The sequence below is a fragment of the Primulina eburnea genome, chromosome 4 (genome assembly GCF_022965805.1).
Source record: "Primulina eburnea isolate SZY01 chromosome 4, ASM2296580v1, whole genome shotgun sequence".
Taxonomy (NCBI): domain Eukaryota; kingdom Viridiplantae; phylum Streptophyta; class Magnoliopsida; order Lamiales; family Gesneriaceae; genus Primulina; species Primulina eburnea.
Window position 1 is genome coordinate 44,299,595 of NC_133104.1, and position 13,014 is coordinate 44,312,608.

Genomic DNA, 13,014 nt, shown 5'->3' on the forward strand with positions numbered 1-13,014 from the left:
GCAGCGCCAATTTGTTGGGCACACAAGATTGTCCATTAGACTTGTAAACTGAATCACATGATCCCCCTTGACTAGAACACGTGGAGAAAAAATATTACAGTTTAGGATATGCTATCTTTAAGGTTGTTTTCTTTATCCCAAAAGGCATTATCTTACCTTCCTATAATGATATTGATCCCAACCAGTCTTGTTTTTACTTGTGTACCAGAAGATATCTGTGATTAAAATTAATTACCATTTAGCATGAACAGTTCATTGTTAGGTAGAACGTCACATGCATTAACTTTTTCAAACATAACAGCCCACAAAAGCTATCCTCAAACATAAAGCAACTTGAAGTAGCACAAAACGAGACATGTTTCAAAGAACTAAGTGAAAATCTAAGAAAAAGCTACTGCAGGTAAACCATAGGCTGGACAAAAGTAGCAGCTTTGGTTAGCATCTCCAACACTCATTCCATGGGAAAGATTTTGGCCGGCAGCACGCACTTGAATCCTCAAAGAATTAGCATCTATTTCGTACAATCCTAGCAGATATGAAGAAAGTCCGTAGAGTTCCAGACAAAAACTACACAAGGCAGCTTCATCTTTCAAAAAAAATTGGAAGCTTATTGGCTTAACAATTTAATGCCCCAAATACAAGATACATGGTAATCCCAATCTCATGCTTCATGTTATAAAGTACACTGACACCCCAAAACAAGCAGAAACAAAATCACATAAGGTCCCCCAATCAAAGCAACAAAATTTAAACATCCAGAAATAATTAATTGCATAAATGTAAAATCTGCAATATCCCCTTGTAAAGTCTTAAAATCAGAAACAACCAAATAAGGTAAAAACAAGGAAAGTAAAAATGCCCATTGGAGGATGATGTTCAAAATCAAAGCTAAAAAAAGCCTTTTTTTGGCAAATTGCATTCTGAACCTAGTACAGGCCAAAAAAAAAGGAGGAGGATTCATGTTTAACTTAGAGAACCAGGAAAAGGCTAAATGGGGGGACAAGTTAATTATCAACCATCAGAAAAATGTGCTTGTAATCTTCATTTCCTTGTATGTTAAAACTATTCATGCACCAACCTGATGAATTTGATGGTATGGTAAAACAATGATGATATTCACTCAAATAAGCATTTTCATGCACCTGAAATATCATAAAAGAATATCAAATGCTATTTTTCGTACTTTTATGTTATACAACCCTACATTGTTTATTATATGTTTGCTTCCCATCGGCCGGCCTCTTGCTTGGCCGTGTCTTCCTCTGTCAACGGCTAGTTGTTTAAAAGACTCATATTAAAAAGTCACCCATCGTTGTAGGAAAGTTGCCACCACAAATGCACAATTATATCAACGCGCTTTTAATTAAAAAATTCCACTACTTCTACTCCTCTGTTTCTGGCTGCAACAAATAGCGCGTAGATCCCAATTTGCTCCTCTCCAAAACACACAGCTCTATTGTCCCAAAGCAGCATATGTAGGGGAAGGGGATCCCTCTTGTCCAAAGAAGAACATTGAAATTTCTCTTTTGTCTATTTTTCTACTCAGCATTCTCTTTGCTCCATCCATTTCTCTCTCCCCAAGTTCCCAGCTCTCCGATTTTTTCTCAACAAACCCGTAGAACTCACACCATACGATTGGGTTTGTTTTTTCAAGCTAAATTTAAAATCTTGAGCGATGCCAGCCATTTTTTTGTGGATTTTCCTCGTGTACAAGCTCTTGAACACCGTTTTCTTGTACTTGATACCCAAGAAATTGAGGGCCTGCTTCCCCCTTTCTTGGCACCTGCTATCGCAGCAGCAATATAGCAAGAAAAGCCCCGTGTCACCATTGGCTGACGTTTCACGTCGAATGGACGCGAGTGAGCTCAAGAGGGTGTTCCAGATGTTTGATCGGAACGGGGACGGGAGGATCACCAAGGAGGAGCTGAACGAGTCGTTGGAGAACATGGGAATCTTGATCCCGGATAAGGAGCTTTGCCAGATGATAGAGAACATCGATGTCAACTTAGATGGATGCGTTGATATTGAGGAGTTCGGGAATTTGTACGGAAACATCGTTGATGAGAGGCACGAGGAGGAAGCTATGAGAGAGGCATTCGACGTTTTCGACCGGGACCGAGATGGTTTTATCAGTGTGGATGAGCTGAAATATGTGTTGGGGTCCCTTGGATTGAAGTCAGGAGGGGGTGCTGAGGATTGCAAGAAGATGATAATGAAGGTGGATGTGGATGGAGATGGTTTCGTCGATTTTAAGGAGTTTCAGATGATGATGAAAGGGGGAGGAGGATTCCTTTGAATCAGTCAGGGCCAATTCCTTATTTATTCATTAATCGGATTAAGAAATCCAGTCGATGGAACAATGCGGTGGATTCGATGTATTTCCGGGCAAAGATTGGATTTTGTGAGCTTATTAATGGAACCTTGAATGTTTTCCGAGGATCTTAATTGTGTTGGCTATTACTTTGTTTCAAAGAAGATTGCTGCTGTAAGTAAATACGCGTTGAATGACCAATCTATAAGCAATGTTCCAACTCAGTTTCATTTTATCACATAACGATATAATACAAGCACTCGTTATTCAGCTTTGTCTTTCATTACAGCTTCACAAAAACTTGTGAAACCATTTATTTCTCAATAATGTTGTCCAACTGACAGCAACAACAGATAAATACACAAGCTAATCTACAGATGCTGAATTCCATGAGCACGTACGATGGCCATGGCAATACGGGTCGAATTAAGAGCTAATTTTCTCCAAATGCTCTCCATCGGATCCAAGAAGCACATGCGACATTTTTATCCGGATTCCTTTCGCAAATATTTGCTTTCATCGTCTCTTTGCCAAATTCAAAGGTACTGTAAATGATTGCAATGCCATGGTTTGGACAATTCAGCCAACGGCGCCCAATTCTTTAAAAACATCTACGGCTCCGTCTGATAACAGATTAACAGCTACGAGTTTGCTTAGAAACCAAAGTCGACCGATTCAAGATTTCTTAATGGCTATAACCTCAGCAAACTCAGCAAGCAAGTTGGAAATGCACAAAAGGATCATCCTTAAAGTACAATTAAGATGATATATTATTAAAGTAAAATAATTGTTGATATTAAATGACTACGGTAATATAACAATTTGAATTTTTTTAAAATATATTACATTACAGATTATTCAAAATATAATATGGAAAAAACAATGTGAAAGCGAAAACCCGGCCCGAGTCGATAAAGCCCAGAGGCTAAACCTAGGTGGAGCCGGTCTAGAAAGCCGGACCTTGGGATCTCGCGAATCAGAGAACGCCACCTCATTTCAGATATCGTTCCAATAATTCCACCCCCGCCAACTCGTCCTCCGCCGCCGCCGCGGTGCTAACTTCAACAATTGAGCCTAACGCATGTCGGATTTCTCTCCAGGTTAAAGGTTTGTCGCCATTTTCTTTTATCCATGTATTTTTATGATTGAATTGAATTCATGTGTGTTTTTTTTTCTACCGACGACTGAATTATTACCCGGAGACGATTAATATTCTATGTTATTTTCATCACCGGAATTTTCTCTGTTTTGGAGTTAAAGGTATAATTTTGAAACAATGCCCGTCAAAATTTGAATATTCTGAAAGCTTGTATTTAGTCTGACCCTGCCACTGTTTATTCGGATTCAATTCCTTTACTAATGAATTGTAAGAGAAGAAATAAATTGAACTGATGGCTTTCTTTTACATTTTCATGGAATAAAATAAAGGGGGAGGACTTTTTTCGGGGGTTTGTGAAATGAATGTGCAGCTCTGCTCAACATCATCACTTTCTGCCGCAATCATAGCAGCCGCTTACATTGGCTTATCGTACAATTTGTTGCAGGACTATTCCATTTTTGCACTGTGCTACTCCAGCTGGACAGCGGTAGGGGGGATGTTATCCATATTATATTTGGAGTTTTTTTAGTATTTCTGAAATTCAGAGTGTGGATTTGTTTGTTCCCGGTGAAAGTTTTGCTGAATTCTTCTCAAGATTGATTTTAAGATTTTGGTTTGTGGGAATTACCAAAAATGTCTGCACGAGTCTTGCAAGTGCATGAAGCAGTGTGTAGAGACAGTGAAGAAGAGGTGGCTATGAATGCACGACCTGGTGGAGAAGTGGTTGATATGAATGAGGGATCAAATGAAGCTCGCATTCATGAACTAGAAAAACAGCTGTTAGAACAAGTTGTATATAGTGAGGAAGAGGCATATATGTTATATTGTGACTACGCCCAAGCTATGGGTTTTAATGTACGCAGAGGAAAGCAGTACTATTTTATGGGTACTCGAAGGGTTAGATCAAAGACATATTGTTGTTCGAGAGAAGGGGTTAAAGATGACAAAGCAGATGTTAATGGTTCGAGTTATAAAAAGGCGGATACTCGAACAGGATGCAAAGCAACAATATCTTACTTGTGTGATAGTAGTGGTCAATGGAAGGTCTCGAGATTTGAGAAGGAGCATAATCATGAACTGGCCCTGCCATATGTTAAGCCCTCGAAGAAATCTGGACAAGCAATTTTAGCTTCAAATGCTTATGGAAGTGGTGGTGCATTAGATTCACCGGTAAGTATCTTGCATGCTTATACTTACATACACCTAATACTAAATTATTGTTGAAAGAAACGTGATGAAGTATTAAAAATTGTTAGAGGTTCTATATTGGCGCTACATTTAAATATTCTGCTAAGTTTATATAATCCATTACAATCTGATGCTATACATGTAAATAAGGTTCTGCTAAAACTCAAGCGAACACGATTTAGAGAATTGAATTATAAGCTCGACAATTTCTTGTTACATTGGATATTTTTTTCAACCAATATTAGGAACTATCATTGCAGCTTCTGGCAAAGATCAAAAATGTTAAATTTTTGTCTAATTATGTTGAACATTGTTGAATACAGTATATCTTGCTGTTCAGATAGCAGTTGTTGGTGATCGTATGTAAGAATACAAAGAAGAAAATTCTTCTAAAAGATGAATCTTTTTTTCTGCTGTCGATATGTTAAATTTTTTACCTGACTGTTTAGATTCCAGTATCAGTGTCCTATCTCGATGCTCAAAAGCTTATTTATTTGTTGATGCTTGGTTAGTTGCACAAGTGTTATCATTACTTGTGATTGGATCGTTTATTTGCTCTTCATATTCTTCTTTTCTAGCGCTGATGAAGTCCAATAATGATTCTGTAGTTATACATTTAAAAATCTTATTTCATCATAACACTGAGGCATTGGGTGATAAAGTATGTTGGTTCAAAAAATTGCTCTCAGTTAAATGTACGTCTGTGTATGTGGCACCACATCAACATGTGGTGCTTTGACGACTCTATGGTTTAAAATATATGATTGTGTAATTACTATATATGGTTCTAGTTTTTGGTACAAAGCCTTTGAATCTTTTCAATTTTCACTAGTTGGAAGTTGGTTTAATGATCAGAAGGGCTTAGCCTCTCTTATGGTTTAAATTATCCGAATTGCATCTTTACTAATAATTTTTTGTATGGGAAAACAACAAGAAGAAGCGCTAGATTGCATACCGTATGTACATTTTCACTGAATCCATGCTGTGCTATAAAGATTAACTTGTCTCAAATTTCAGATAATTTCTCTTCAATTTCTTCATCTTTTACATTTGTGTAGAGTGAAGCCGAAAAAATCCGGGATCTGTCCTTGCAGCTGGCTAATGCGAAGAATCGAGCGGAAACATTTGAAAGGCAAGCTGCGACCTACAAGAGGCAACTGGATATGGTTTGTGAGCATATCGAAGAGCATAATCAGTCATCGTCGAAGAAGATTCAAACTGCTTTAAACAATGTGAAGAAGTTGGAATCCAGAGATTAGCAATCTTCATTATTTTCTGATTGTTTAGTGCATATTAACAGTAGATGGATGAGCACCGTGTTGTTCATCATCTATCTCTACGTCTTTCTAATTGTGTTGTATATAATAGTGTCATAATTATGACGGTGGCGGCTTAACATGTAACGAGACTGAAATTTAAGTTTGATCAATTTACAGAGCTCTGATTAATAAAATCTTCTTGACTTGTATATCCAAAAATAGTTCTTTAGATGATTATTCGTGTTTTACACCAAACTTTCTAGCTTTTGATCGAGAATACCAAATAATAACCTATCAAGACAGAAAGCATTGATATTCAATTATGAATGGCTAATGCCTTTCCATTTTAACAACTTACAAATGCATGAAAGAATTAAGCAAATAATTGTTCCAAAAATACATGTACATACATATACGCGTGTGCGTGTGCGTGTGCGATAAATTATTCGAGCTACAAGTCAAATTTCTTGAGTTGATGGCACGAAATTATTGGGGCTACTTGTCGAATTTCTTGAGTTCAATTGTCCGACTCCGAATAATTTCGCCGCTCAAAAACTGGTACAATTCTACTTTAATTGATTCTCTTTACATTTTTCTCTCAATTATTTGATTCTTTTTTGCTCCGAATTGTCTTAAATGGGCTCTCACTTGTCCCGATAATTTACTATCCAATCTTTAATTTACGTTAAACCCCGAATCCTCTTGTAACTTTATTTACTTGAAAGTGTTAGCTGATATTTTTAAAATAAATAAACTACGGAGATCTAATAAAAATATTTTATAAAAAAGGATAATATCAGCTTGTTTTTTTTAAAAAAAATTATAATTCAATTTTAAGCATCTTATAAATTCTAAAAACTTATGAAATAAGATAAATTTAATAAAATAAATACTAGATAACACTTTTATTTTAAAAATTAATTTTGTTATTGTTGGGTTCCTATTTTGGCATGATTATTGTCGTACGATTAAAATGTTGGCCGAAGTTATGTAGTCAAATACCGTGGATGATGGATGGATGGGAGAAATTATCGGGGACGTCCATTTTTACTTTTTAGATGTAGGTGAGAAATAATTGCTTGTTTGACATAATAACAACTAGCCATCGGGTTATCCGCATGAATATATATATATATATATATATATATATATATATATATATATATATATATATATATATATATATATATATATATATATATTTATATATATAATTAAAATTGAAAATAATACAATATCAATATTCTTTAAGACATAGTTTGGTACATGGAATAAGAGAAGGATTGATAAATAGTCATCTTTATCTCATGTTTGGTACCTTTTTAAAAAGCTCATGATAATATCATGAGCCTTTGATAAATAATTTTTTATAAGGATAAAATATCCCTAATAGAAGGTGTGATAATTTTAATTTAATGATAAAATACACTAAAATGACTTAATTACCCTCAATTTATAAATGATTTTATATAAATCTATGCTAGTAGGTAGAAATTAAAATCAAATAAATATTTTATTTATTCTTATATATTATATAATATGATAATTATATAAATGAATTCGAGATAATTATATAAATAATTTTTATAAATCTCAATAAAAATAATAGTATCACTCGATTAACCTTAAAAATTGATATTTGACTTGACTCAAAAAAGCAAGGGCTCAATTATCATATTATATAATATATAAAATTAGGTAAAAATAAATAAATCATGCAAGTAGTATCGGCATATGAACAGATAAAGAATATGAACTCAATCAACAACTTTGAAATTATAAAATTTATTATGATAAAGTTAATTTTGTCATTACAATCTAATATATAAATTTAATCACTCTTACTAAAATCATACCAAACATTAAATATAATATCCTACATCTTTTTTATCCCTAACTTATCTTTATATTATATATCACATGTTTATCATATCATGTGTACCAAACTATGCCTAAAGATATAAAGTATTTTAAGGTTTATTTCATCCTACCTATGCGGGCATTGCCTCCATGATAGGATGGATGGTCAAGATTTGTCCATGCATATGTAGGACCCACTTTTTTTTTTGAAATTGTATGTTTGGCAAGATCTTGGCCATCCATCCTCTCATGGAGGCAATGCCCACATGAGTAGGATCTCATTAACCGTATTTTAATTACGAAGTCATTACCATTATTTAAGAATCACACATGAAGATCTTGGTAAGGATAATTATGTTTTCTTTACTTTTAAATTAATTATCGATTTTTTTCTTAATTTTGATTATTATTATCATTCTTAAAATCACCAAAAAAATATTATCCCAATTTTTGATAATTAATTAATTAATTTAAATCCTCTTTTTATCAGTTAGTCCCCACCACCTTCAGCTCTTTCTGATAAACTGCATTGGCATCCCATTCTTCTCCGCGGACACAGATTCAGACTGTTACTTATATCAGTATACCTCTGACTTTTTCCCTTTCTGTCTTCTTTTTCGACGGCAGCAATGGCAGGAGCTGTAGACGGCGGTTGCGGCAGTGGTTTGATCGTGAGTTTTGGTGAGATGTTGATAGACTTTGTCCCCACAGTCTCCGGCGTGTCTCTGGCGGAGGCGCCGGGCTTCCTGAAAGCCCCCGGCGGAGCCCCGGCCAACGTGGCGATCGCGGTGTCGAGGCTGGGCGGGAGAGCTGCCTTCGTTGGGAAGCTTGGCGACGACGAGTTCGGTCACATGCTCGCGGGGATCCTGACGGAGAACGGAGTGACGGCCGAGGGAGTTAGTTTCGATACTGGAGCACGCACGGCGTTGGCCTTCGTGACCCTACGCGCCGACGGGGAGCGTGAGTTCATGTTCTATAGAAATCCCAGTGCTGATATGCTGCTCACCCCCGATGAGTTGAACCTCGACCTTATTAGATCTGTCAGTACTCATTCGAATTGACTTGTTTTATGTGTATTATCGATGCTAAAATCCAAAATATTGCTAAGAATTTTTTGTTCGATCGATTAATATAAGGTAAATTTTCTTTTGTAAAATAATTTCTGCAAAGAAAATAAATAAATTAGCTGGAAGTGGACCCATATGATTTCTTCCCTATCCAGGTTGAGATTAACAATATTTTGAAATGAGTTTAAGCAAAAAAGATCAGTTAGATTCTGTTTGATAATACAGATTCTACCCAGTGTGGCGTTCGAATCTAGTCAAGTTGAGCCGCTTCTTACTTTAGAATATTTAACGTACGACATATTTTTGTGTGTATACATGCATGTATGTATTTGTGTGTGTGCTCTGAGGTTTTTTTGACAGCTTACCTAATCCCAGCACCCACCAACCACACATTGTTTGATAAATTATGTAGTTTTACCAAGTTTGTCTCTGATTCTTGTAGCCTAAAAATGTGTTCAGATATTTTTTTTTACATTTCAATTTATGACGGGTATCCTAATATTAATCCATCAAGAAAATTCATTATTCTAAAAGTTTGTCGTTCATGTACATAGGCTAAAGCGTTCCATTATGGATCAATAAGCTTGATCGTTGAGCCATGTCGATCGGCTCATCTGAAGGCGATGGAAGTGGCGAAGCAAGTCGGGGCTTTGCTGTCGTACGACCCGAACCTCCGGCTACCCCTTTGGCCATCAGAGGAGGAGGCACGAGTTCAAATAATGAGCATATGGAACAAGGCGGATGTCATTAAAATTAGTGATGTTGAACTGGAATTCCTTACTGGCAGCAATAAGATCGATGATGAATCCGCCTTGTCTTTATGGCACGATGATTTGAAGCTTCTTTTAGTTACCCTTGGAGAAAAGGGTTGCCGATACTACACCGAGGTAATTAATTTAAAGTTTAATGATATTTTTATCTCTATATATGCAAAAAAGATATGTTAGAAGATATTTCAATAGTGAAAATGGTATATACAATTTTAATTGGTAGGTAGTGGGATATTTTAAGTGGTGGAGATATTAAAACGAGGCGCCCCTGTTTCTGAATAAGCACGCATTATTTTAAAAATATGATTTTGCCATATCATAAATTAAACAACATAATACAGTACAAATATCTAACTCATCGAATGAAACAGTGGGCCGGATGAAATATTTCCTGAATGCATGATTCTATATGAAAATACTCTGCAGCATTTTCACGGATCAGTGGATGCATACCGTGTGAAAACAGTGGACACAACTGGAGCTGGAGATTCTTTTGTGGGAGCCCTTCTGTGCAAGATTGTTGATGACCATTCCATTATCCAGGTAACAATTAATAATCTTGGGTTTTTTTACATTAAGAGTGGCGAATACGAATAACCTTTAATTTCGAGGAGATTTGATATCCTTCTGAATCTATCTTGTGCCTGATGATATTGTTTAATTTAATAATGCCAGGATGAAGGGAGATTGAAGGAAGTGCTCAAATACGCTTCTGCATGTGGAGCTATAACCACCACCAAGAAGGGAGCAATCCCAGCTCTTCCTACGCACTCAGATATCCTCAATCTTACCAAGGGGGCTTAATTAATTGATACAATAACATACTTCAAACACGAATTCAATTTTCTTTTCTTTTCTTTATTTAATCATCGCAATCAAAATGGGATGGTTATATTCCAGTCTCACGTGTTGAGATTCTCGTTTTTTCCCCCCCAAGTTTTGGTAGATATGCATGTGTGCTTGTATAAGGTTGTTTTAGCATGTTGAGGGACATAAAATGCTTGAACGTTATAACGACAAGAATCCAATCTTGAAAATGTTTGAATTAACTACCATGCTGAAAACTGCAATAATATTAAGATTTTTTTTAAGAAAAGGGAGAGAGAATCAAATAATTGTAATAGAAACCACATGCAAATACAATAGTCAATATATTTTTCTTCCAATGCATCTGAATACCAATCTTTCTTGTTATACTTGAAATCCAACATTTCAAGGGGTGAAGGGGAACATATCAACCATAAGGGAAAGAAAACTTTACTCACGAAAAATTTAGATCTACCAAGTTTGGAAGAATTAAGCAACAAATATCAGTAACCTTACAACTGCAGTCACGCGCCCGAATGAATGCTTCCTTCACTTATTACACATATTAACCAGCCACTTTAGTATGCAATTTTAGCATTGAAACTCCCAAGTGTTTCTCATATGTGATTATCAAGATTCAACCCAGATCAGGAACTGTGAAGAACTCTTCATCATCTTCGGGGATTTCGATTCTAGGCTTCTTGTTAGACATGTGCCATTTGCCTGATCGATGAGAAGTTGCGTAACTTGGCTGCGACATGCGCAGCTGAGGGACTTCAGCTGCAGCCATTGCCTCTTGATGTATTCGTTCACCGAACATATTCATCTCTGTCAACCAGTCGAGCTCATTAAACTCGAGTTGCTCCTTCTGCAGATGTACTGATACTTTAGCATCATTATGAAAATAAGCAGAACCAAGAATTTTGACTATGAGGGCAACGGAAAATATGTTGTAAAAAACTCTACGACCCATTGAAATGAAAAACTATATTTGAAGACTAAAACTCGGAATTTTTCAGAAAAAAAAAAAAAATCCCGAAATGAGAAACTTTGCTACAAGACTAAATCTCGGTGGATTTAGGCAACAAGAGCCAGATATATATGTCAATATGTCATAATTTTTTTTCTAGATCTCCATACTTTGCCACCTTGAAACTCCCTACTCCCCCCGGATGAATTCGTTGACACTTATTTATGAATCTTTCTTGGAAGAAAACAATCTATCCATCAAATAAAGACATATACATACGGAGTTGGTATTTTACCTTATCCGATGAATCGTAATCAGAAAATTGTAGCAAATCATCAACAGCCCAAGATGGTGGTGATGTTATGCCCGGAACATGATGTGCCGTCAGTTTGGTAACATTCTGCTGTGGATTCGACTTTGAGGGCTTAGGCTCAATTGGATTTTTCAAATTTTCTTTGTTACAGTTGGAGCTGCTCAACGCCACACGTATTCCCGTGGCTAAAAACCTCTGGTGGTTCGCAGCAAGGGGGTTTGCGTGGATAGGTTCATCACAGTCCTTACAGAAGAGTGCTCTGTCCTCCACACAGAAAATGAAAGCTGCCTTCTCCTATACATGATCAATGACCACAAAACATAGGAATCAACTTCAAAGTTCAAGCATCAAAGTCAGCGGGGAATTAAATTTAAGGCATCAAACGTAAATAATGATGCCAGTTTTTTTCCTCTCGAACAGGCTAACGGGGATTGCTACAGTATGGTGATCCAAAATCACTTTAGTCCCAATCGATGAGCTTACAATGCAACAAACTAATATGCCACAAAAATAGGGGAACCACGTACTTGGCAAATGTCACAGGGAGGGAGCTTGTTGGAGAGGGATTGGAGAAGCAGTCTCTGGTGTTTGCTGGCAAGCTTGTTCGCCGCATGAACTTCAACATCACATTTCCCACACAGTGCCGCCTCATCTGCGCAGCATATCACGCTTGCTTCTGCCTTCTCACACACATCGCACTGAATCTTCATATTATGATGATGATGATGACGGGCTCAATTCTTTTCACTACCAAGAATAACAGCAAAAATCAGCTACCAATAAAATCAGATCCCATAACCCTTATTACTAAACATTTATCTTGGTTCTATACCAAGATTCAAGAAATACACCACAAGATCAAGTTTTGGAATGAAGGGTCCCTGTCAAAATACGCGATTGGTCGAATAAAATATCGGAGCCGAAATCTTGATTGGAATTTGAGTTCAGACAGGGAAATACATGAACCAGAACAAATGTCTTTCTGAAAATGTCAAATGTGGCCAATAACGTAAGAAAACAAGACAAGAAAGAACAGCAGATGGAAGAAGAAGAAAGAAGAATCTGCGAGGACCAGAAAGAGAAGTGGCTGGCGGACGATTCAGATAAGGATTTAGATTTGAGAATCAAATGCTTGGCAAGAATTAAGATCAAATGCTTGGCCAGAATTAAGACAGCAAGGTATCTGTGAGGTCAAACACATGTGCGTGACCCGTGAGTTGCGAGGCATTATGATTTATGAAGCCGGCCATATGTATAATTCTGTGATCGATAACTCGCGCCACTACCAACATGTAATATTTTTATCTTATTTTATTTTTAAACAAAAAACCCACAGATTCGAATTTTATTTGATGGATTGAATACTACCA

At 36.4% G+C, this 13,014-nt stretch overlaps 4 protein-coding genes across 6 annotated transcripts; 3 read left to right on the forward strand and 1 right to left on the reverse strand.

Moving 5' to 3' along the window:
* The first annotated feature begins 1,250 nt into the window (after nucleotides 1–1,250).
* LOC140829427 (calmodulin-like protein 3) lies at nucleotides 1,251–2,535 on the forward strand. Its single transcript, XM_073192657.1, has one exon. The coding sequence runs from the start codon at nucleotides 1,676–1,678 to the stop codon at nucleotides 2,294–2,296; it is 621 nt and encodes a 206-aa protein (XP_073048758.1). The 5' UTR covers nucleotides 1,251–1,675; the 3' UTR covers nucleotides 2,297–2,535.
* Nucleotides 2,536–3,182: 647 nt separating this feature from the next.
* Nucleotides 3,183–6,066, forward strand: LOC140829425 (protein FAR-RED ELONGATED HYPOCOTYL 3-like). Of its 2 annotated transcripts, none has more exons than XM_073192654.1 (3): nucleotides 3,183–3,411; nucleotides 3,856–4,580; nucleotides 5,657–6,066. In XM_073192654.1, the coding sequence occupies exons 2-3, from the start codon at nucleotides 4,044–4,046 to the stop codon at nucleotides 5,855–5,857; spliced, it is 738 nt and encodes a 245-aa protein (XP_073048755.1). In that variant the 5' UTR covers nucleotides 3,183–3,411; nucleotides 3,856–4,043; the 3' UTR covers nucleotides 5,858–6,066. The 2 variants fall into 2 exon arrangements, with proteins under 2 accessions (XP_073048755.1, XP_073048754.1); XM_073192653.1 differs by having other exon boundaries at nucleotides 3,184–3,418.
* Nucleotides 6,067–8,229: 2,163 nt separating this feature from the next.
* Nucleotides 8,230–10,638, forward strand: LOC140829423 (fructokinase-2-like). Its single transcript, XM_073192651.1, has 4 exons — nucleotides 8,230–8,757; nucleotides 9,339–9,671; nucleotides 9,981–10,097; nucleotides 10,230–10,638. The coding sequence occupies exons 1-4, from the start codon at nucleotides 8,347–8,349 to the stop codon at nucleotides 10,356–10,358; spliced, it is 990 nt and encodes a 329-aa protein (XP_073048752.1). The 5' UTR covers nucleotides 8,230–8,346; the 3' UTR covers nucleotides 10,359–10,638.
* Nucleotides 10,639–10,795: 157 nt separating this feature from the next.
* Nucleotides 10,796–12,753, reverse strand: LOC140829426 (B-box zinc finger protein 24-like). 2 transcript variants are annotated; one of them, XM_073192656.1, is made up of 4 exons: nucleotides 12,477–12,753; nucleotides 12,172–12,391; nucleotides 11,627–11,938; nucleotides 10,796–11,229 (listed from the first exon to the last, which is right to left on the reverse strand). In XM_073192656.1, exons 2-4 carry the CDS (start codon nucleotides 12,352–12,354, stop codon nucleotides 10,999–11,001), a joined length of 726 nt encoding a protein of 241 aa, XP_073048757.1. In that variant the 5' UTR covers nucleotides 12,355–12,391; nucleotides 12,477–12,753; the 3' UTR covers nucleotides 10,796–10,998. The 2 variants fall into 2 exon arrangements, with proteins under 2 accessions (XP_073048757.1, XP_073048756.1); XM_073192655.1 differs by having other exon boundaries at nucleotides 12,172–12,753.
* Between the last annotated feature and the right edge of the window lie 261 nt (nucleotides 12,754–13,014).